Raw genomic sequence first — 23,011 nt, 5'->3', positions numbered from 1 at the left:
TTGAACCCAGGACCTCGTGCATGCTAAGCATGCGCTCTACCACTTGAGCTATACCCTCCCCAACAAGATAACATTTTTAGTAAGAACAAGAAGTGTTTAGATTTTGTGAATAATAGAATTATTTTCAGAATTATTTTGTCCTTCTAAAATGTTTATTTTGTACACTTACGTAATGCAAATAACATATTGATTCCATAATTCATGTAGTAATTGTGTAAAATGAGTAACTCATATTGAGGATGCTTCGTTCAAATGTTGTTTACTGATGGGGTGAAGTATCAAAAAGCGTTTGACTATCAGGTTTCTGGTTAAAATGCACATCCCTTCGTCCCCAGATTGAACCTACTGAACAAGTTTGGGGTGGGCCCTGATAAATTATATTTGAGGCTAAATGCTGTGTGTTACTAATCTACATTGAAGTTTGATAGTTTGAGCCAGGAATGGCAAACTCAAGTACCGAGAGGAGCCAAGAAAGTGATGCTGATGATGACAGTGCTGTTTACAAATACTCATGTAGTCCTTACTGCGCACTCAGCACTATTTTAAGCACTTAGCATGTTTCGACTCATTTCGTTTTCTCAACAGCCCGCTGACATAGGTCCCTATATAATCCCCCTTTCACACATGAGGAGATTGTGGCACAGAGAAAATAAATCACTTGTCCAAGAGCACAGGGTACTGGAGTCAGGATTCAAACCCAGAGCAGTCTGGCTTTACGATCTATACTGAATGTCGTGTGTGAAGCAAGTTTGGTGAGGATTCTGGCCAACCAGAGTTTGTATGTTGCTTGTAGGAATGAGGTTCCAGTGTGGACAGACTCTATGCTTTTAGTAGAAGATGAAAATCTGCTTTATTTACATAAAATCTTTTAACATTTGGTTGTAGGTAACAAAATAATTTGAATCATGCTTCGCTATGCACTGTTTGGCCACAAAACACGTCAGTTTGAGTCGCTGGATGTGATCATAGCACCACCATGTGCAACCCAAAGCCGTATTTTCCAGGTTCCTTGGCAGGTAGAATTCTGGAGAATCAGGTCCTGCCAACTACACGTAGGAGAGAGAGGTAAAAGATGGAAATGAGATGGAAACCTCTTTCTTGTGGTTGAAATGACTGAGTTGGTGAGTATTTACAGTGAGTTCCCAAGTCTAATTGCCAGGTTTGTGAGTGTGAGGCAATCGTAGCAGCTTCTTCATCTTTGAATTGCGGCTACAGTGATGTGTTGAACCAAAGTCCAATAGCAGCCTTTGATGTCTGCTCCCCCAGCCCTTTCAGTGACTTTCTAAGTACCTTATTCCCTGTATTAAATGACTTTTTGTTTGATGTATTTGGAGTGGTTTCTATTCTTAGACCAATCACTGGCGGATAAATCTCTCTCTCTGTCTCTTTTTCAAAGGGTAAAGAAACTGTTCCCAAATGGCCTCTAGAAAAGTTTCCTCATGTCTCATTGAGAACTGGGTCACATGCTCACCCCTAAAGGACCACCATGATTGGTTTACATCACCGGCTCCTAACATGTTCTCTGGGAAGCCCTGGAAGATCCTTTTTAGGTACTCTAAACTGTTTTGTTTTTTTTTTTTTCATGTTTTCCTTTTCATTCTCATTCAGAAATGAACAGAGGAGTCTTTCAGAGGCTGTATGACTTGGGATGGCAATGGACTGAATGCAGATGCAGGTATGAGATTCTGTCCTCTGTTAAGTCAGACAGAGAGATTTTCAAAATGTAAAATAGTGTCACTCTTCTAACTAAATATCTGATTTTGGAAAATACAGTTTTTTTTCCATGTAATATGTTATTTAAATTAACATATAGTGAGTGTATTATTATTATTTAAAAATCAATTAATATTCTTCTGGTTTTAATTTCTAAAATTATATGGCAATATATAACAAAAGTTCTTTGAGATTCTTTACTGTTTTTAACAGTGTCAAGAGATCCTGAGATCAATGAGTTTGGGAACCAGCAGTACAAATCAACCAAAATATTCTCAACTCACGGAGGGGTGGTGGACACAGGAACAAAAAAAATGGAGCTCTGCCAGCATGGAAGAAAAGGAATGTGCTTTCTGGGTAGGCATCCAATGATGTCTGCTACGGGAGGGAGTTGATTTGGATCTGGGGTACGTGGCAGAGGAGAAGAGGAAATGTAAGGGTGGCTCGAGGGAAATAAGAACAAGTGAGTTTTTCTTCCATTAGGTCAGAGGAAGCAAGTTTCTGGAAGGCTGTGATTAGCAGTGAGAAGTCTGAAGCAGGAGACGAGGAAACAGGCTATAGTTTTAGTAGCGTACAGTATTTGTGGTGAGAAGGCTGGTGGTCAGGAAACTAACTGTTGAAAGACATTGTAATCTTGTACCTTAAGTGTGGAAATATTTTTACCTTTCTTCCTTGGGTTGTACATTTACATTTTTTTTAAACCACGATTTTATGCAAACAAAACAATCTGTGGGGAAGACTGTTTAGAAGACAGTTTCACTCCAAGATGAAGAAGTGGAGGAGTGTGTTCACAGACCACGTGGGGTCTAAGAACCCTAAGCAGGAGTCCCGGAAAGCTGCTGAGGTAATGAAAACCACCCTATCCTCTGTCCAAGGTGCTGCAAGTGACAGGGGAGAGGGACTCCCAAACTGCCTTAGATGTTAACGTGCAGGGTGATACTCTGTAATTGTAGCTTCCCATGATAGAACTACCTATTTGTACTTTTGGAAGACGTTGCTCTATGTTTAGACCTTATCCTGCCGGAAATATTCATGGTAAGCATTTTTTCTGTTTGTTTTAAGTATCTCAGCTTAACTCTTTTTCTGGACAATCCAGGATCACTATCTTGCCTAAATTGATTTTAATGCTTGCCAGGAACTGTTAGTGGTAAGTTTGCTCCTGTGATACTCAGTTAATTTGTTTTCAGACAGCTTAGATACCTCATTTCTAGTGGTGCTATTTGTGCATACATACAAACATATGACTGTCAACTCAGTTTTCTCCTTGGAACTTTGGATTATAAGAGCTTTGATTCCCTCCGGAAAGTTTTGCTGCAGCTGGAGAGTCTGCCTACTGATGTGGTTATCATGAAAACTCGTACTCTCTAATTTTCCTTTATGACTTTAGGTTTAAAGTTTTCTAGTTCTTTCACATACAAAGAGGGCATGGGCAGTGTCTTATGATTCATAAAAAAAAAATTTTGAGGGGGAGGAGGAACCAGTGTGGAAAAAGTCCCCCTACTGCAAAATGGGGACTCCAGAGTGTTTTCTAACGCCAGCAACCAATTCTCTGATTCATTCTCAGGACACCAACTGAGTATTTAACAATTCAATCCAGTTTTAACACTAGCTACCCAGAGCTAATGCAGACCCCAAAGTTTGAGAGCTCAGTCCCACAAGACTGCCCTCCTCCCAGCTTCAGACACCACTGCACATCCTGGCGAGACCATCCATGTTTCTCTGACTGACTGGCTATAAACTGGTGGTTCCCACAACACCCTCCTCAGATTCCATAATTTGCTAGAATAATTCACAGGACTCAGGAAAGCTTTTTACTGGTTTATTATAAAGGATACAGCTCAAGAACAGCCTCATAGAAGAGATGTGTAGGACAGGGTATTGGTTGGTGGGGTGCAGAGTTTCCATGCCCCCTTGGGGTTTCCCACCTCCTAGCACCTTGTTGCTTCACAGCCTGGAAGCTCAAAGCTCGTCCAAGAGTTTTGATAGAAGAGCCCAATCTCCAGCTCTCTTCCCCTTCCAGGAGGTCAAGGTGGGGTTGAATGTTCCAACTTTCTCATCATATGTTCTTCCTGGTGACTGGCCTCATTTTGAGACCACCTAAGAGCCATACCCTAAGTTGGCCAGGTGTGCGTGATCTAAAGGGGCTTATAGCAAAATAACAAAAGACGCTCCTATTACTCCAGAAATTCCAAAGGTTTTAGAAGCTCTGTGCCAGGAATGGGAATCAAAGACCAAATATATTTCTTATTTTCCCACAGGGACATACACTCTTACCTATTTCACAGGGCGGGTTTGAAAAAAAAAATTTTAATGGACTTGAGAACATTCTTTTAGCCAGCAATTGTACAGTAAGTGTATATTCCTAGCCTATGACTTTGTTCCTTGCAGTTGCTCAAGAAAAAAACATTGTTGACTGACTGACCTTGCAGAGGCTCAGGTGCTTTGGCAAACATGCCTCAAATGAAGTCTGGCAGGATTACCTATATACACACCTATGGTAGAGTGTTGACCCTCATGAATCATGCCCCCCTGAATTCATGCCCTTGTGTGTTTGCCTTTTGCAATGAATCTGGCCTTAGAATTTGCCTAAACCATTGGAATATTATTGAAATGACATTCTGTGAGTTCTGGAAACTCCACAGCTTATGCTTTCACTCTCCTGGAACTTGCTATTTAAAGAAGCTCGGATAGGCTAGTTAGTGATGAAAGAGAACGTGGAGACAGTGAGAGGTCCCAGCGTTCTAGTCCCTTCGAGGATCCCAGATATACAGATGGGATCACTTTGGATCTCCAGCTCTAGCTGACCCACCATATGGACACAGCAGCTTGAATGACCCAGGTGAGACCAGAATAAGAACCACCCAGTGAACCCAAAGATGTGTGAGAAATAATAAGAGATTGTTGTTTTAAGCTACTAATTTTGGGTTGTTTTGTTATGCAGTAGTAGATAACTGAGGCAGTGGTGATGGGAGGATTCTTTAGGTATTAGGTGATGATGAATTTAGCATTAGACAGGGAGGGGAAAGAACAAGAAATAAAGAAATGTCTGAGAAGTCAGAAACAGGAGCACTTACATCACCTCACGTGATGACATCAGACCATGTTGGCTTCCTCCCTGGTGACAGGTAGTACTTGAGAGGAGACATCTGTGTGCTGTAAATCCCTGCCTGTGATGAGTCACAAAAACATGCCTTACATACTGAGAGATTAAACAATACAATTGTCTGTAGCTCTTAATTAGGTGCATGTGCTTCCTCACTGTTCTGTCGGTCAGGTTATACTACTTGTAAAATCAGGATGATGTCGCCTTAACAATCCTGTGTCATATAAAAACAGGTCTATGCAATTGGAAGCTGTGTTGTAGAAAGCATGGAGATTGTTTTCTGAACAAATGTATATGTTGCCTTCACTCTTCCTCCCTCCGCCCTAATTTTTGTTGAGTGGGTTTATGAGTTCTAGATGGTGGTCAGCTTCCTACGTTAACATCTAGCAGCTGCTGCTTTTTCTCCATGATTGGCTCACGGCAGGAACCCTGAGTTCCCAGCAGCTGCTAGAAACCCATCTGTTCTTGAGAGTTCTCCCTGTGCCGGTTTCAGGTATGGTGTGCAGACGTGGGTTGTTTGCCTTGAGGCTTGTTGTGTAGGTGATTCTTAAGACATCACAAAGGTGTGAGGGGAGGGCCCTGAGGTCTGAGTCACTCTAAGAATAAATCTCAAAGGGATTCAGTTCAGCTTGGAATCTCCACCAAAGATTCTTGAGAGAGGATTTGAACAATGAGACTGACGTGCCAGACACCAGGCTGCCCTAGTTCACAGGGCAGCCTCCCTGCCACTGCTGGGTTGGCTCTGCTCCTAGATCAGGTCTTTTAAGGGGACTGTGAGGAGAGAAATGGACCTCACAGGGCTATAGAAGCAACCTGGGGAAAAGGAGGCCTGTTTATCTATAGCTGCCCAGTGGAATATGTGCTAGGGTTCCTGAGTATCCCCTAGGTGGGACTGCCTTCAGTTTCCCTTACTGTTTCACATGAGTTCAGCTGTGCAGAAGAACAGATGTAAACTTCCTCTTATCATCTGTGTATTCGACATCACCTACTCTGTGCCAGGCACTGATCGAGGAATTAAGGACACAAATTCTGTCCTCAAGCAACAGAGTCAGGTTTTCTTTAGCACTGCAACATAAAAATTACAATAATGTGGAGTTTATTGACTTCTAAATTGTAAAAGTTCTGAGCATCAGGTCTGAGATCCTGGGAGTGTCTTAGAATCAATACAATTATTGGTACAACCACTTTGGAAGACTTTTTGGCAATATCTGCTGACAGTGAACACACAGCTACCCTGTGACCCAGCATTTCCATTTCAAATATATGCACATATTCACCAAAAGACAGCTAGAGAAACGTGCATGGCAGCTGTACGTGGTAGCCCAAACTGGAGACAGCCCAGTCACCCATCACTGGTAGGCTCACGTATCCATTAGAATCTAGAGAGAAGACAAAAGTTGTTTACTTTTGTATTGCAGTTAGATAGGTTTAACAACAAAAACATTAATATAAGACATTGCTTGGTTGAAGAGGTATTAGAGAACTGAAAAAGAGTAAAGGGACACAAGTGACATAGGAATAATGTGGGAATCAGCACCTACCCCTAGGGCTGGGCAACAAAGTACGGAGGTGGGCTGTTAGACCTTAGAAGCTTAGAGGAGGGAGCTGGGTCCCAGATGTCTGACGAGGGGATACAGCCTGGCCTTTGTCCTTCTAAGGGGAGACAATGAAGCTGGTTTGAGGAGCACCATAAAACTTGAGACTGGAACCAACCGTGGCCATAAAGGGCCTGTGCAGAGAGGGGACAGGAACGGCCAGGAAACAGGAAGGAGCAAGTCCCTTCTGGTCTCCCTCTAGCGCCCCCCGCTGGCAGAACTAATGGGAGCCCGTTGGTAAAGGAGAAATGTTAGCGGAGTCACAGCTCCCTCGTTACAAAGCTGAGAACAGATGGGTGAGTTTGGGGTTAGAAGACAGTAGTTTAATTAATGGCACCAGTGGATTTTTTGAAAAAGTGATATATTTATAAAATGGAATACTCTACCACAATGAAAAAATTATTGAACACAACACAGTCTCAGTCTCACAATAATATTGAGCAAAAGAAGCCAGATACAAAAGATCAGATGCAAATCATACACCTAGTGTATGATTCCGTTTCCCATAAAACTGAAAACCAGGCCGAATTAATCAGCAATGTTAGAAGTTCGAGGTAATTGTGGTGGGAGTAGTGACTAAGGAGGGACAAAGGGGGCTTTCAAAGTACTGGTAACCTTCAATATTTTTAAACACAGATGTCTTTGCTTCATTGTATCTTTTTGATTTATGCATGTTCCTCTAGGTATATTATGTAACAATAAAAAAGTTTTAAAAGTACATTCAATTAAATACTGTAATACTGAGGATTATCAAGCTGCTTTGTAATGGTGAAGTATATTTTATCAGCAGATACAATGCCTAAACCTCCATGAAAGTGACAAATAGACATTTTTTGAAGAACTGATTATGAATTATACTGGAACATAATATGTGTGAAACTATAAGCAAAATCATATTCAGTATATTTTTATATTAGATTTTATATTGGATTTTTAAACCAGTTACAGTAAAATGGAAAGCCAAATTCTTATACTCAGAGAGTTCAAATATTTGAGAAATGAGTATTCTGTCATGGTTTTATCCACATCTAAATGCTTGAAAGAAATGGAGCCCAGGCTGGGGAAGTTCAGCATCGTTTGTCGCGGCCAGACCATTTCATCTATTTAGATACGTGTGGGCATATTAGTCAATATTGTAAATCCGTCCTAATCCAGCCCTGGACAAATCTTCAGGAGTCATTTTTTTAGCTGGTTTATGTAAGAGTCATGTACAGAAGGCATGTTATTGGTAATGAATTTATTACCACTGATGATTTTCACTGGATAATCTAGATAGTCTCTACATTCCCTTTTCTTTAATCTGAATGTTGGGCTGAAAATTTCCTTCCATTTCTGTCTAGACAATATGAATGAGAGGCCTCAGAGGGATTCTCACTTGCACATCAGAGGCCCTAAAGGAAAGACGGAATGACCCCTTGTGGTGGTTTAAAAATACGTCCACACAGTCTCCCATAATCCTCCCTTCAGGAAGGGATCCCCCCTCCTCTGAGGCTGTGCTCTGCTTGTTTCTAATGTACAGAATGTGGTGGAAATGGTGGATTGTGACTTCTGAGGGTAGGTCATAAAAGGCATTGCAGTTTCTTCCTTGCTCTCTCTGGGACCCCTCACTCTGGGGGAAGCCAGACACTCCAGCAGCCCTATGGAAAGATCCAGGTGGAGGAAGTAAAGCCTCTCTGAAAGGGCCAGCAAGGACCTGAGGCCTCCCGCTGACAGCCATGTGAGCAAGCCATCTTGGTAACAGATCTTTCAGCCTTCCTCAAGCCTCCAGATGACTACAGCCCCAGAGGACGTCATCACTCTCCAGCTGAAGTGCTCCCAAGTTCCTGGACCACAGAAATCGTGAGATAATAAATGCTTATTGTTTTAAGTTGCTAAACTGGGGGAGAGGAGGGTTGTTACGCAGCAGTAGATAAGTGACACATGTCTTAATGAGCATATGTATGAACAGCTGATTTTAGGGGGAACACTTAGATGCTTCTCTAAGCATTTTATGTGAATGACTTATTTAATCAGCACAACAAACGTATAAGGTAGGTAATATTACTATCTGCATGTTGCATATTAGGAAACTGACGCACAGAGAAACTGAGAAATTTGCCCAGGGCTACCCAGCTAATGACAAAACTGGGATTTGAACCCTGACAGCTTGGCTTTACTGTTCTGTACACTAACTGCTGCATGACACTGTTACAATGGTGCTGCTGCTACCGAGAAATACGCTATGATGAAATAACAAAGGATAGACTTATGCTTCATGATCGAAAGTGTGAATTAGAAATAAAGAAACTTCCCTAAAAATTAAAAGTGTTGGAGAGCCCTTAGAAGGCTAGGTTCTCATCCACTAAAGACCCCAAGATGGATTAAATGTCCTCTCAAGTCTGTTTCCAATGCTATGGCATACTAAATATACCTTCTAAGATACTCAGTAAGTCTACTTGGACATATTGGAGTGCAGTTGGTTTTGTAGCATTCTTTAATTTTCTTCTGTATTTGATAACAATGAATATGATGTGTTTGTCTTGAATTCCATTGTGCTAGGTTGGGGAAACGTGCATCTTGTACTGTCCTTTTCTTTTGGACTGCTATAGAAACCTCTATCTAGTTCTAATACATTTCTCTTCTTAATTATAATATTCACATAATTAATCTGATTTGTGTAGAAATGATGATAGAAAAAAATTAAACTCATACTTTCTATTATTTTGTTTCTTTTTTTGGTGTTTCCTTTAAAACATCATTCTAATTATGCATCTCAAAGAAATTTTTAATTTCCAAATCAACAGAGACTAGGTTCATAGTTTATCATTCTTTCTTTTTTTCATATTTTTGTTTTATTTTTATTGAATTATGGTCAGTTTACAGTGTTATATTAATTTCTGGTGTATAGGAGAGTGGTTCATTTATACATATATGTATATTCCTTTTAATATTCTTTTTCATTATAGGTTATTACAAGATACTGAATACAGTTCCTTGTGCTATGCAGTAGAACCTTGTTTATCTATTTTATATATAGTAGTTAGTATCTGCAAATTCTGAACTCCCAATGTATCCCTCCATCCCCCTCTTCCTTCCTGGTAACCATGATTTGTTTTCTATGTCTGAGTCTGTTTGTTTTATAAATAAGTTCACTTGTGTCATTTTTTAAAGATTCCACATATAAGTGATATCATATGGTATTTTTCTCTCTCTTTCTGGCTTGCTTCACTTAGTATGACAATCTCCAGGTCCATCCATGTTGCTGCAAATGGCATGATTTTATTCTTTTTTATGGCTGAGTGGTATTTCATTGTGTATATATACCACATCTTTATCCAGTCAGCTGTCAGTGGGTTGCTTCCATGTCTTGGCTATTGTGTATAGTGCTGCTGGGAACATTGTGGTGCATGTATCTTTTTGAATCAGAATTTCCTCCTGATATATGCCCAGGAGTGGGATTGCTGGATCATATGTTAAGTCTATTTTCAATTTTTTAAGAAATTTCCACACAGTTTTCTGTAACGGTGGCACCAAACTACATTCCCACCAGCAGTGTAAGAAAGTTCCCTTTTCTCCACACCCTCCCCAGCATTTATCATTCTTTCTTTAAGCATCTAATATAGTATGCATAGTTCTTTTTTTTTTTTTGAGTAAAGGTAGATTTATTCAGAGAGATACATTGAAAGGCAAGAGAAAGGCCACGAGGTGTGGGGGTTGAGTGCTCAGATTAAAAATAGGTGCACATTCCATAGACAGAATGTGGGCTGTCTCCGAAGAGGGAGAGAGATGGGCAGCCTGCATAGTTCTTTATTAATAATCAGATTGGTATACTTTAATTCAGTAAATTCACAAATATTCTAGGTGACAAATACAGTTCTCTCCTAATTTATAGAAGTAAAGACTGGCAAGATCACCTTAAGTTCTTTAAATGTTACCTTCTTAGCAAGACCTTTCCTAAACACCTTCACAACAGGTTGCTGTTTTTTCCCCTTACCCTAGCCACTGTCACCATCTAGTAAGCAGAGTCCATATTTTGCATATTTATTTTGTTTATTTTCTGTCTTCTGGAAGTAGAATGTAAGCTTCATGAGGGCAGGATTTTTATGTGTTTTCCACTGCTGTAGACTCAGTACCTAGAATAATACCTGCTGTGTAACAGGTGTTTGATAAATATTAGTGATGTAAATGAATGCAAAAGATGCAGCAAACAGATTGAATGTCTCCCAACTAATGTTCATGATAATTACTATTTATTGAATATTATCTTATTTGATTCTCATATTGATCTGGGAGGATTGGTATGGATATTATTACTGTTTGTAATTAACTAACATATCGAAGGTTATGCAAAAATTAAGTGGCAGCAGTTGATTTCAACATTAAGCTGAGAAAGAAGCCAGTTACAAAAGGCCACATATGGTAGGATTGCATTTATATAATCTGTCCAGAAGAGGCAAGTTCACAGAGACTGAAAGATTAGTAGTTACCTAAAGGGCTTGGGCGAAAGGAGGTTAGGGGTAATGGGGAGTGAATGCTAATGGGTATGGAGATTCTTTTAGGGGTGACAAAAATGTTTTAAAATTAGATTGTGGTGATGGTTGCACAACCATGTGAATATATTAAAAACCACTGAACTTTGTACTTTACATAGGTGAATTGTATGGTATGTGACTTATATCTTAATAAAGCTGTTAAAAATAAAAGACGAGGGGAAGGTATAGCTCAGTGGTAGCATGCAGGCTTAACATGCATGAGGTTCTGGGTTCAATCCCCATTAAATAAATAAATAAATACCTAACCCCCCCCCCCCCAATTTAAAGAAACAGGTAAGAAATCACAAAGTTCCTGGAGCATCTTGGGCCAGAAAGTAAAGAAATGTGCAAAAACTGATTGGGACATGTCCATAGATGCTGCAGGTATCTTCCCTGGTCAAATATGGGACAATTCAACAATCAAAAAAATCAAAGTGACAGTGATCATTGTCAATATTGATACTAAAAACAGAAAAACAAAAGTCAAGCCAAAAATGAAAACAAAGCGGTGGCAGGAGAAGTGAAAGCTCTTTCTTACAAAAGAATGTCACCTAAATGACATAGTTGGAACATATGGAAGGACAGGATTATAATATCATTATTCTCCAACCACTGTATTAGTTAATTCAAGCAAGCATCATGGATGGATGCTAGCCCATGGAGTGAAGGATTCTTGGGGAAGGATACTCACACAGTCTCAAGGAATTACCCCACCAATTATTATTTTTTTTTTAATTGCTGTAAAATTCACCTAACATGTTAATCATTTTAGAATAATTCAGTGGCATTTAGTACGTTTACAGTGTTGTGCCACCACCACCTCTAGCAAAACATTTTCATCTTTACAAAATAAAACCCCTTACTTCTTAAGCAGTTGCTACTCATGCCCCCCGCCCCCGCCCAGCTTTGGCCACCACCAGTCTGCTTTCTGTGGATTGGCTTATTCTGGATGTTTCATATAAATGGAATTGTACAATATATGACTTTTTGTTTCTGGTTTCTGTAACTCGGCACAGTATTTTGAGGTTAATCCATGTTGTAGCATCTACCAGTGTTTCATTCCTTTTTATGGCTGAAAAAATGGTTCATTGTATTCTATACCACAGTTTATCCATTCATACACTGGTGGATAGTTGGTTGTTTCTAACCTTTTGGCTACTGTGATTAGTGATGCTGTGAACATATATGTACAGAGATTTATTTGAGTACTTGTTTTCATTTCTTTTGGATATATACCCAAGAGTGACTGCTGATAATTCTATGTTTAGCATTTTGAGGGCTGTCTTCCACAGTGATTGCACCATTTTACATTTCCAGTAGCAATGTATGAGTATTACCATGTCTCTATATCCTCACCAACACTTACTTTCATTAAAAAATATTATAGTCATCCTAGTAGGTGAGAAGTGATATCTCATTGTGGTTTTGCTTTGCATTTCTCTTGTGATGCTGAGCATCGTTTCATGTACCCATTGGCCATTTGGATATCTTCTTTGGAGAACTGTCTTTTGCCCGTTTTTTACACAGACCGCTTTTGAAATACGAAGGAAAAAAAGGTACCTTTACCATGCAGAAATGATTACATGTAACACCACCAATAATAGTACTTAGCCTTCTTGATGCAACATAGTAAGATGGACACATATCTACACAGTGTACCTGACAAAATTATTTAACTTGAATCTAATAGGAAACAGATGAATACAAACTAAGGAACATTCTGCAAATGGCAGAACTGAATTCTTTAAAAAACTGAATGTTATAAAAGAACAATACTAGGGGTTATTTTAGACTAAAGGAGCTTAAAAATACATGACAGTTAAATGGACAGCACGATCCTAGGTTGAGAAAAAAGTCAGCTAAAAAGGACATCTTGAAAATTTGAATGTAGCCAAGGTATTATAGATATTATTATAATATTAAATTTTCCTGGCGTGATAATGGAATTATGAGTAACGTAGGAGAGTATCTTTGTTCTTAGTAGATACTTACTGAAATATTTAGGGGTAAGGAGTAACAAGGTATGCAAAAAGCTCAAATGACTGTCATAAAACAACAAACCCATACACACGCACACAGAAAGTGAATGTAGTGAAATGTTGAAAATTGGTGAATATGGGTTAATATGGGTGTTCACTGTATTTTTCTCATAACTTTTCTATAGGTTTGATATTTTTGAAAATAGAAAATTGAGAAAGTAGAAAGCTCTTCAAGTTCAAGCAGCGCTGTTCTGGGGTGAGGGGTAGGGGGTGTGTTTAAGTATCCTTAGACTAGCTACTGGGACCAGTTAAGATTACAGATGAGAGAGTAAGTGGTCAGGATGAATATCTTTCAAAAATATGATAATTACTTAACAAGGGAGCACTACAGTTATTTTGTTTATCAACTTGATTAAGAAGCATGACACATGGAATTTGGAGTCAGCTAATTTTGAATCATAGCTGTGAGTAAACTGTTTAATCTCTTTAGGACTTGGGTTCCTCATTGTAAAGTGGAGAACTAACACCTTGGTGGGTAGTTGTGTTTGATTGTTATGCACGTGGTATTTATTGAACTGGGGTTTAATTCACCTGCAGAAGCTCGATCCTACTTTCCATGCTATTTGCATCTTTTCCTCCATTGCACTCAAGCAAGCCTTCGGGATAGATAAAGGTGAGAGATAAGATGACTTTTCCAAGGTCACACTGCTAGTGAAGGACCCAGGTTTCCCAGCTCTTGGTCCTGTGCCCTTTCCACACCCGCCGGAGAGGAGAAAGCGGCGCTCATGGGGATGCAAGGATGTAGAGGAGCAAAGGGGGAGAAGAGGCCGCGCGAGGAGAGGTGGTGTGAGACCGGCGGAGGCGCTGCCCAAGGAAGGGCGCATGGAGACGCGAGCGGCGCGACCGGCCGGGGTGGGTAGGGGAGAGGCTGTGGCTGGAGAGGGAGGGTCGTGTGGGCCGCGTGCCGGGGAGGGGCGGGAGGCCTGGGCCAGCCGCGGGGGCTCAGGAGGCAGAGGCCCCGGCCACGGGCTAGGGCGGGGGGAGGCGTGGGTGGGAGTGGCGGTGGTCTTGGTGGGGGCCACTTCCGCACAGGTGGGTCAGGCGGGTGGGTGCGGGGCGCGCGGGAGGGGCCGGCGCAGGGGTCCCGACCCCACCGGGCGGGTGGGGGCGGGGCGAGGCGGGGGCGGGGCCGGCCGGGGGTGGGTTTTGCCGGGCCCCCAGCGGGAGCGGCGGCGGCTGCGGCGGCGGCGCAGGCGCGGTTCCCGCCTCCTCCCGGCCGGCGGAGCGAGTGGAGGCTGCAGCTGGGCTCGGCCACTGCCGCCGCCGTCACGGCGAAGCCCCTTGCCCCTCTTCCGCCGTGTCAGGATGAGCTCCCGGAAAGGTGAGTGGCCCGCGCGTCCCCTCCTCCACGCCACGCGGCCCCGCAGGCCGGCCTGCCGACCGTTAATGTGTGTCTTCTCTTTCCTCAGTGCTGGCCATTCAGGCCCGAAAGCGGAGGCCGAAAAGAGAGAAACACGCGAAAAAGTGAGTCCACGCTGCGGTAGTTCCCGGGCCCCCGCCCGCGCCCAGTCGAGGGTAGCCCGTGACCGCGCAGGGGAAAGTTGCCCGCATTCCCGGGGCCGGCGGGCGGGCTTATCCCCCGGGACGCCGGCGCTCGCCTCCAGCGCGCCCCGCGGGCGGCCCGGGGGGAGGGGCGGCTGGGGGAGGGGCGGCGCGGGCCCGCGGCTGGCCGACCGAGCGTCCCTGGGCCCCCAGTCGCCGCGGCCGTCGGGGGCGGGCTGGCGTGGAGGCGCCGGGCGTGCGCACGCTCCCCTGGGCGCCGAGCCGGCCCAGGGGTCTTGGGCCTTCCTGGGAGGGGCGCTGGCGTCCGCAGCCCCGGCCCCGGCCCCGGCCCGGCCGCGCTGCGTGCGGGCTGTGAGGCTGCGGCGTCTCTCCCACCTGGGCTCCGGGGCCCTAGAGGAAGAGGAGCCGGGTGTGCAAGAGTGAGTGTGTGTGTGTGTGTCCGTCCGTCCGTCCTCTTCTTCCTCCCCGGCCCCCGCCTATCGGCCTTTTCTGCTGAAAATTCGAGTTAGTTGTCAAGTGGTTTGCTTCGGGCGTGTTCCTGGCGCGAGTTCAGCTCCAAGACCCGTGCGTTTCGGCGCTTGTGTTTTTTTTTTCCCCCCCGAAACTTTCTGCCCGGGCCGAGCGTGACTTCGTTGCGCGGCGGCTGCGCCCGGGTCTCGGGCGGCGCGGGACCGGTGGGCGTGTGCGCGGGCGGTCCCAGGCGCGGCTGCCCAGCCCCTCATTGTGCCGGGGAGTCGATGAATAGGGTGGTGATATTTAAAACGTGCCAGCAGCCAGCCACCTCCAGCCTGGCCGCGGACCGGAGTGGGAGCGGCCGAAGCCCGGGAAGCCTTTCCTGGAGAGCTGCTCCAAGACCGCAGAGCGCCGCCGCGTCTCTCCTTTCCCTTTCTTTCCTAATTTTGAAGACTACCAGCGTTCAACATCTTTACGCCTAGATTTGTGGCTTCACTCTTACCTTTGAGCAAGAAAATACTCAGTTGTGTATTTAATACTGTGGGGATAGTCCGTAATCATCTTTAAATAAAATCACGAAGCATTTCTTTGGGGGACTAGCCTGCAGCATTCCTAGGCTTTCGCCCTTCCTATTCGTCTTGGTCTCTGCCTAGCGAATTTCATACCTATTGGTGGCGTCTGTGAAAACTGCCTAAATCACTCCTAATGTGACGTATCATGATAGGTTTTGTTCATTCAAACTGGAATATAACTTGAAAGAAAAGGATTTCACGAAATGTTGATACCAACATAGTAATGCGTTCCTTAAAAAAAGTGAAAGAAAAGTGCTTATTAGGAACTTGAGGAATTGGTGGATAAAAATTGAATATTGGATTCTTAAAACATTACATTGCAATGGGTATTTGGTAGTTTTAGATGCTCTAAAAGTGCTAGCAATCAGAACCTTGTATTTGGGATTTCCTTTGGTGAAGGAAGGAAGTTTAGCCCATAAGAAAGGAGAACTGTAATGTTCAGGATCCTGAGTATTGGGTTTTGATCACAACTTTAAATACGAAGCATTTATTCCCACATAGCCCATTTTGTTTAGAGAAGTTAAAAGGAGTTGAAAAAGCATGCCCCTAGTTTTGGGGATGGCTCTGTGTGTGTGTATGTAGATGGAAATACGTAAATACAAATAAATTTTTTTTTATATAGATAGATTCATGTAGGAAAACAGTTAAGTCAGTCAATGCGTGTTTCGTATTTTCCTGTCTCAGGGTGTGACTTTCCTAATGGCTAAGGGCCTTTTTTTGGTGTGTTGCAGTTTGGATTTATGTTGTATGTTTATAAAGACTTAGCGTATACTCACAGTTTTCACCCTTTACTCTTAAAGATTAATCTGTCACGTTTTTTTTCTGTGTCTTCTGTAGTTATGTGACTGGATTTGAGGGGGAAACCCCTTAGCCAGTGACTAAATGAACTGATCATACTGCAAGTATCAGGAAGAGACCAGCTGCATTACATAACTTTGATTAAGGCAGTCATTTTTCACTTAATTCTTTGACTCAAGACAATATTAAAGGAAAGTCTGATGTGGTTGATTTATTCATATATTTAACAAGTATTTACATGCCTTTCCTAGGAAATGATAGTAGACCTTTGAACGAGACAAACACAGCTCCTCTTGAACCTTACATTCTGTAGGGGTTTAGGGAAACCCTAAAGTGGATAAAAGGAAGACCATTCCAGGTGGTGCTAAGGGATAGGGAGAAAATGAAGTTGGGTTTCCTTAAGTATAGTGATAGATGACGTTTGAAAACTGCCGGTCACTTTGTTGCTTGCTTTACATGCGTTTATCCCTTGTGAGAAGTATGAATTAGGCACTGTTGCTATCACCATTTTACAGATGAGGAAACGGAGGCACAGCTGAATAAGTAATGTGTCCAGCTATTAAGTTGAATCTAGACAGGCGGGGACCAGTCCACACTCACCTCTCTGAGGAGGTAACATTTGAACAGAAGTTAGAATAAGGAGGAGATGGGAGTGTGCTAAGGCCCTGGGGAGGAATGTTGGCCCCTCGGTATGTTGGAGGAACCTAAAGGTCAGGTTGGGTAGAGTGCTACCCAAGAGGATGGTGAGGGGGGAGGAGTCAGAATGGGTGGGGCCTCGTCTATTAGGCCATTGGGAGGCATACAGTGAAAGTGGTAGGATCTGATTCCTGCTTTAAAAAGAGTTTCAAAGTTAAGAATGGATTGTGTAGGGCAGGGGAGAAGTAGAAACTAAGAGCTGGCCTTCCGTAGTACTCTGGAAACCATGGTGACTTGGCTTAGGGTGCATGGAGTGGCGCTGGGGAGAAGTGGTAGAGGACTATAGGAGACTGGTAGTCTCTGAGGTATTCTGCGTTTTACAGACAGCTGTGACAGAGGATAAGGTCACACAGTTCGTTTAGTTTGGACCAGTATTCAGTCTCCTGATGCCGTGTTTTTGCTTTTGATTAATTCTCCAGAGGAGGAAAGGGAGTAATAGATCTAATTTTAAACTGTATTAATATCATGACTGGCAAACTTGAATTATGTGACTACGTGGGCCTGGCTTAATGTAATATGATCTACTTTCATTATTGTCTGCTTGTATATGCAAGTGGCACTTCATTCATTTTAATTCAGTTAAATTCTGTGAGCTTTTATGAATTGAGTCAGTTTCTATAATATAGGCTACTTTTTTAAAACTCCAGAATTTGTAGTTATCAAAATAAGGTTAAGATTTCTTTACTTAGCCGAGGTTGTTAGCTTGTCAGATTGTTCCAGTGGGTTTAGTTTGCTGATTATTAATTGTGCTGTTTTGTGAGGGAAGGACTACAGTATCAATCATAAATCTTGAGAATTAGCTAAATCACATGGAATGGGGTAGATTTTTGCTTTGGAGCATGTGCATATGTATACAGCTTTTTAAAGTTTTTTTTTTAAGGTATTGATTTTTTTCTTTTTCTTTCTTTTTTGAAAATTTTTTACAGGGGGGAGGTAATTAGATTTATTTATTTATTTATTTGATTCTTCAGTGGAGGTGCTGGGGATTGAACCCAGGACCTCAGGCATGCTAGGCATGCGCTCTACCGCTTGAGCTGTACCCTCTCCCCTGATGTTTTTCTTGACATGTAACTTTTTTTTGAGACATAATTCACATGCTATAAAATTTATTTTTTAAAAACTTAATTTTTTAAAATGTGTAATTTGCTGTTTTTAAAGTATATTCACAAAGTTATGCAACTGTTACCTAATTCCAGAACCCCCAAAAGAAACCTCATACTTGTTTAGCAGTTACTCCCCATTTTCCCATGCCCCCAGTGATCACTAATTTATTTTCTGTTTTTATAAACTTACCTATTCTGGATATTTCATATGAATGGGTTCATACAATATAAGGTTTTCTGTCTGATTATCTTTCACTTAGCATAATGCTTTCAAGGTTCATCCATGTTGTAGTATGTATTGGTACTTCATTCCTTTATATCGACAAGTAACATTTCATTGTGTTGATATACTGCGTTTTTGTTATCTATTCATTCATTGATAGACATTTGGGTTCTTTACACTTTTTGGCTATAAATCATTTTTTAACTCCTTTTTTTAAAATTAAAACTTTTTATGTTGAAATATTATGACTCACAAGAAGCTGCAAAAATGGTAGAGTTCCCTGTGTGTCCTTTATCCAGCTTTCTCCAGTGCTGATATCTTACATAACCATAGAAGATTGTCAAAACCAGGAAATTGACTTTGGCACAATACTATTAACTCATGTTTACCAGTTTTTAGGTGCACTGTGTGTATGTGTGTAGTTCTGTCAAATGTTATCACTTGTAAAATTATCACCAGGATTAGGATGCAGAACTGTTTCATCATCAAAAAGAAACTCCTTTTTGTTACAACTTTTAATAACCCCTGGTAAGCACTATTCTCCATCATTGTAATTTTGCCACTTTGTGAATGTTGTATAAATGAAATTATATAGTATGTAACCTTTTGAGATTTACTTTTTTTCAGGCAGCATAGTGCCCTTGGGACTTATCCCTGTTGTTGTGTGCTTCAGTAACTTACTCTTTACTACGGCTGAGTGGTCTTTCACTATGTAACTGTCCAGCAGTTTATCCATTATTCATTCATCTGTTGAAGGACATTTCAATAGTTTCTAGTTTTTGATTCTTACATGTAATGCTGCTGAACATTCCTGTACAGATTTTTATGTAAACATGTTTCCATTTCTGTAGGGTAAATACCCAAGGGTATGATTACTGGAGGACTTATGTTTGTATTTTGATATTCCAGGAAGGTAGCAACTTGGTTTCTTAGTGTCTATCTGTCTCTTTTCCTGTGTGTCTTTTTCTTCTGCACAGATATCTGTGATCTGAATGCATGCTGTTAGTGACTGGATTCTTAATTCTATGGGCCCGTGACTTTCTGTTTGGCAGGTGGATCTTGTAGTTTATTGCTTATCCATTTTCTTACAATATGTGTGAGTTCTGACTGCTGCAGGAAATGATAGCCATGGGATTGGTGGCACTGGGTTAGTAAATTATAGGTGAGACAATTTAGGAATGCTGTTGTACAAATTTATATGTTTATTAGGTAAGCCTCAACCCTTCCCTGTAGCATAAACTCAAACTCAGAAGCCCATGACTTTGGAATCCCTCCCATGGAAGGTAATCACTTATGACTTATTACTTTGTTATATAGATTATTTAACAATCATTTTTGCTTGCCAGTGATGCTGTTCAAAACAGCAAACATACATGAAGCAGATACCTAGAGCTGGACGATGTGTTGAATGCTAGGAAGAATGAAGTAAATAAAGCCCTGTACTAACTGGCAAGTAGGAGAGATTACCTGCCCAGCAGACCCATTTCAGAACTGTGGTGAGCACTGGAAGATTTAGGTACAGTGGTGCTTTAACTGTTAAGGGAAGGCTTTAGGAAGAGACCTTGTTTGATTTTAGCTTTACTGTTGTTTTAATGAGATAGCTTCATTTTAAATGTAAAAGTAGTAGGGTCATGGTGGAAAATTCGGACAGTACAAAACAGTTTAAAAATATCAGTTGTAGCTCCACCTGTTATTTTGGTGAAATATCTTTTTACTTGTACTTATTTTTGTTTTTTTAAAAATTGAGTTACATAGTATATGTTTATAAACATTTGGTGTTTTATCTTTTTACTTGTATATAGTTTTTCCCAGTTTTATTGAGTTACTATTGCCATATAACTTGTAAGTTTAAGGTATACAACATGATGATTTAGTACATGTGTATATTGTGAAATGATTACCACATTAAGGTTAGTGAATACCTCCATCCTCTCACAAAATTACCTTTTTTTTGTGTGTGAGGTGGTAACATGTAAACTCCTCTCTTAACTTCCAAGTATGTAATACATTACTGTTAATTACAGTGTGCTTATGCATATTTTTGTTTAAAAATAACTGATTTGTAGCCTATATACATTCATATGCATGCAGTAAAGTAGTAAAGTGTACTAATCTCAAGTGTCCAGCTTGATGATTTTTACATGTATTGACATCCTTGTAGCCACCACCCAGATCAAAATACAGACCATTCCAATAGCCTGTGCAGTTCCTCAGACCTCTCCCTAGTCTATACCCTGCCTCCCAGGGGTAACCACTTTGCTGATATCTGTCATTATTGTTAAGTTTTACCTGTTTCTGACCTTCATGTAAGTAAAATAGTATGGTATATACTCTTGTGTCTGACTTCTTTTACTCAACATAATACCTGTGAGATTTGTCTGAGTTGTTGCAGGTGCCGGTTGTACCGTTAGTTTATTGTTACTGCTTTGTAGTATTCCGTCGAATGAATGTACTATCATAGTTTAGTTGTCTAGTCTTCTTTTGATGAGTATTTTTTTCCATCATTTTTTAGACATTATGAATAAAGCAGCTATAAGCTTTCTCGTTCATGTCCTTTGTGGACATTTGCTCTCATTTCTCTTGGGGATATGCCCTCGCAGTGGGATTTCTAGGTTACAGAAGAGAGGTATATGTTAGTCTTAGTCATAATTGCAGAGATATTTTCTCCCAGTTTTATTATGATACAGTTTTGATTGAACTGTTTTACACTCACAGCAGAATGTATGAAGTTTCAGTTGCTCCACGTCTTTTCCATACATGATAGTATCATTCTTTTTAATTATAGCTATTCTGGGTATATATTGATAGATACCTCATTGTGCTTTTAATTTGCGTTTTCCTGGGTGATGGTGTTGAACATCTTCTGATATGTTTACTGGTCATTTCAATTTCCTGTTTTGTCTTCTGCCCATTAAAAAAAAATTGGATGGTGTGTCCACCATTTCTGTGGATAGCCATTAACCAGAGACTTTTTTCTCTCTTCCCTTTGTTTTGGTGGGGATGCCCTATTTGTTGTGTATGTCTCCAAGGGAATATTTTAGATTGAATTTGTATTGTAAGGTATCTTATGTACTTGAATATAAGACAGCCTTGGTTGTTAGTCCCCTAATTCCCCAATAAAAAGTTTAAATTTTATATAACTTGAATATGTAAATTTTAGAGATATGGATGGAATAGTCAAATGTTTGCTTAAGATATTTAATTTCTTAATTGCATACACATTTAAATCCACAAGTAAAATTATGCTTTGATTTAGAAATACCTCTTTTCCACTAGTGTGTCATGAAGCAGTTTTATTCAGACATTTCACATTTGCAACATCAGTGACTGTTATCATTAGAGCACCTTTTTCCCCACTTAACAGAGGCACTGGGGATTGAACCCAGGACATCCCAAGCATGGACTCTTCCACTGAGCTATACCTCCAGCCCTAGAAATGCTTTGAGTAACCACACACACAAAAATGGCAACTGTGTGAGGTGTGGATGTGTTAATTAACCTGACTGTGGTGATGATTTCACAAAGATATGTATGTCAAGTCATTAAGTTGTACACTTTGAATACATACAGTTTTATCACTTATGCCCCAATAAAGCTGAAAAAAGTTATCAAAGTCTTGAAATTGTAGAATCCGAGTAATTGTTTATGGAGATTGACTAATGTCTTCTCTGTTTTGTCTGATTATAAAAATAAAAAGGTTTTCTAAAGAAATATGTTAAAAACCCTTTTTGATTCAGTTAATAGCTTTCCAGGGCATATAATACATATTTTAAAAAGGCTTTCCCTCCTAGATTTATTGAGAAATAATTGACATACATCTTTGCATAAGTTTAAGGTGTACAGTGTGATAGTTTGATTTATATATGGTGAAATGATTACCACTATAGGTTTAGTTAACACCTATCATGTCATGTAGATAAAATAGAAAGAAAAAATTTCTCCTTATGATGAGAGCTCTTATAATCTACTCTGTTAACAACTTTCTTGTCTGTCATACAGCAGTATTAACTACAGTCATTGTAATGTTGTTACATTATATCCGTAGTACTTATTTATCTTATAACTAGAAGTTTGTACCTTTGACCATTGTCCAGTCTCCCCTCTCCCCACCCCATGCTTCTGGTGACCACAAATCTGACCTCTTTGTAAACTTTAGTTTTTAGAACAACTTAAATTTACAGAAAAACTTTGAAGGTAGTATAGAGGGAGCACATACTTATTTCAGTCCAAACTGAAATGCATCATTCCTGATACTGTCACTGGATATTTTATCCAAGTATACTGAACTGTTTGCAAAACACTGAGACCTTTTTTTTCCATCTTTCATTCTTTAGAGTTACATTTGCTATCACAATTTAATGATTGACTTGCTTTTTTAGAGCAGTTTTTTTTTTAAAAAGGCTTGTGTACAGCATTAAGATCATACTCCAAGGAATAATTCCAAAAATGTGTTGAAATTACTTGCCTCTTTTTAAATTGATTTTATTTGGGTTGATGTCTCTAAGCCTCCCAAAATAGTATTGATTATGGTGATTTCACACAGTTCCCCCCATCAGTCGTCTGTGAAGAGTTTTCATCCCTCCTCCCCTCTCTTAGTCTGACCAAGACTGGTCTGAGCCAGGCTCTTCTAGGAATGATCTGTTACCCTCTGCCATCAAGCCTAGCATTACTGTAATCTTGATTGTTCATTTCCTCTTGTCAT

At 40.8% G+C, this 23,011-nt stretch overlaps 1 protein-coding gene across 12 annotated transcripts in view; it reads left to right on the top strand.

Annotated features, from left to right (window-relative positions):
• The first annotated feature begins 7,937 nt into the window (after positions 1–7,937).
• The window catches only part of SRPK2 (SRSF protein kinase 2), a 213,917-nt gene continuing 198,843 nt past the window's right edge, over positions 7,938–23,011 (top strand). For 2 of the 12 annotated variants that reach the window (XM_072965197.1, XM_072965190.1), the window contains exons 1-2: positions 13,567–13,813; positions 14,371–14,425. In XM_072965197.1, coding sequence (XP_072821298.1) covers positions 13,784–13,813; positions 14,371–14,425 — 85 coding nt within the window. In that variant the 5' untranslated portion in view covers positions 13,567–13,783. Of the gene's footprint in view, positions 8,251–13,558; positions 13,814–14,134; positions 14,283–14,370; positions 14,426–23,011 lie in introns of those variants that run through there. The other 10 variants (XM_072965203.1, XM_072965199.1, XM_072965193.1 and 7 more) reach the window with 9 other exon arrangements.

Source organism: Vicugna pacos, chromosome 7, assembly GCF_048564905.1.
Source record: "Vicugna pacos chromosome 7, VicPac4, whole genome shotgun sequence".
NCBI lineage: Eukaryota > Metazoa > Chordata > Mammalia > Artiodactyla > Camelidae > Vicugna > Vicugna pacos.
This window is presented reverse-complemented; position numbering and strand designations above follow the sequence as displayed.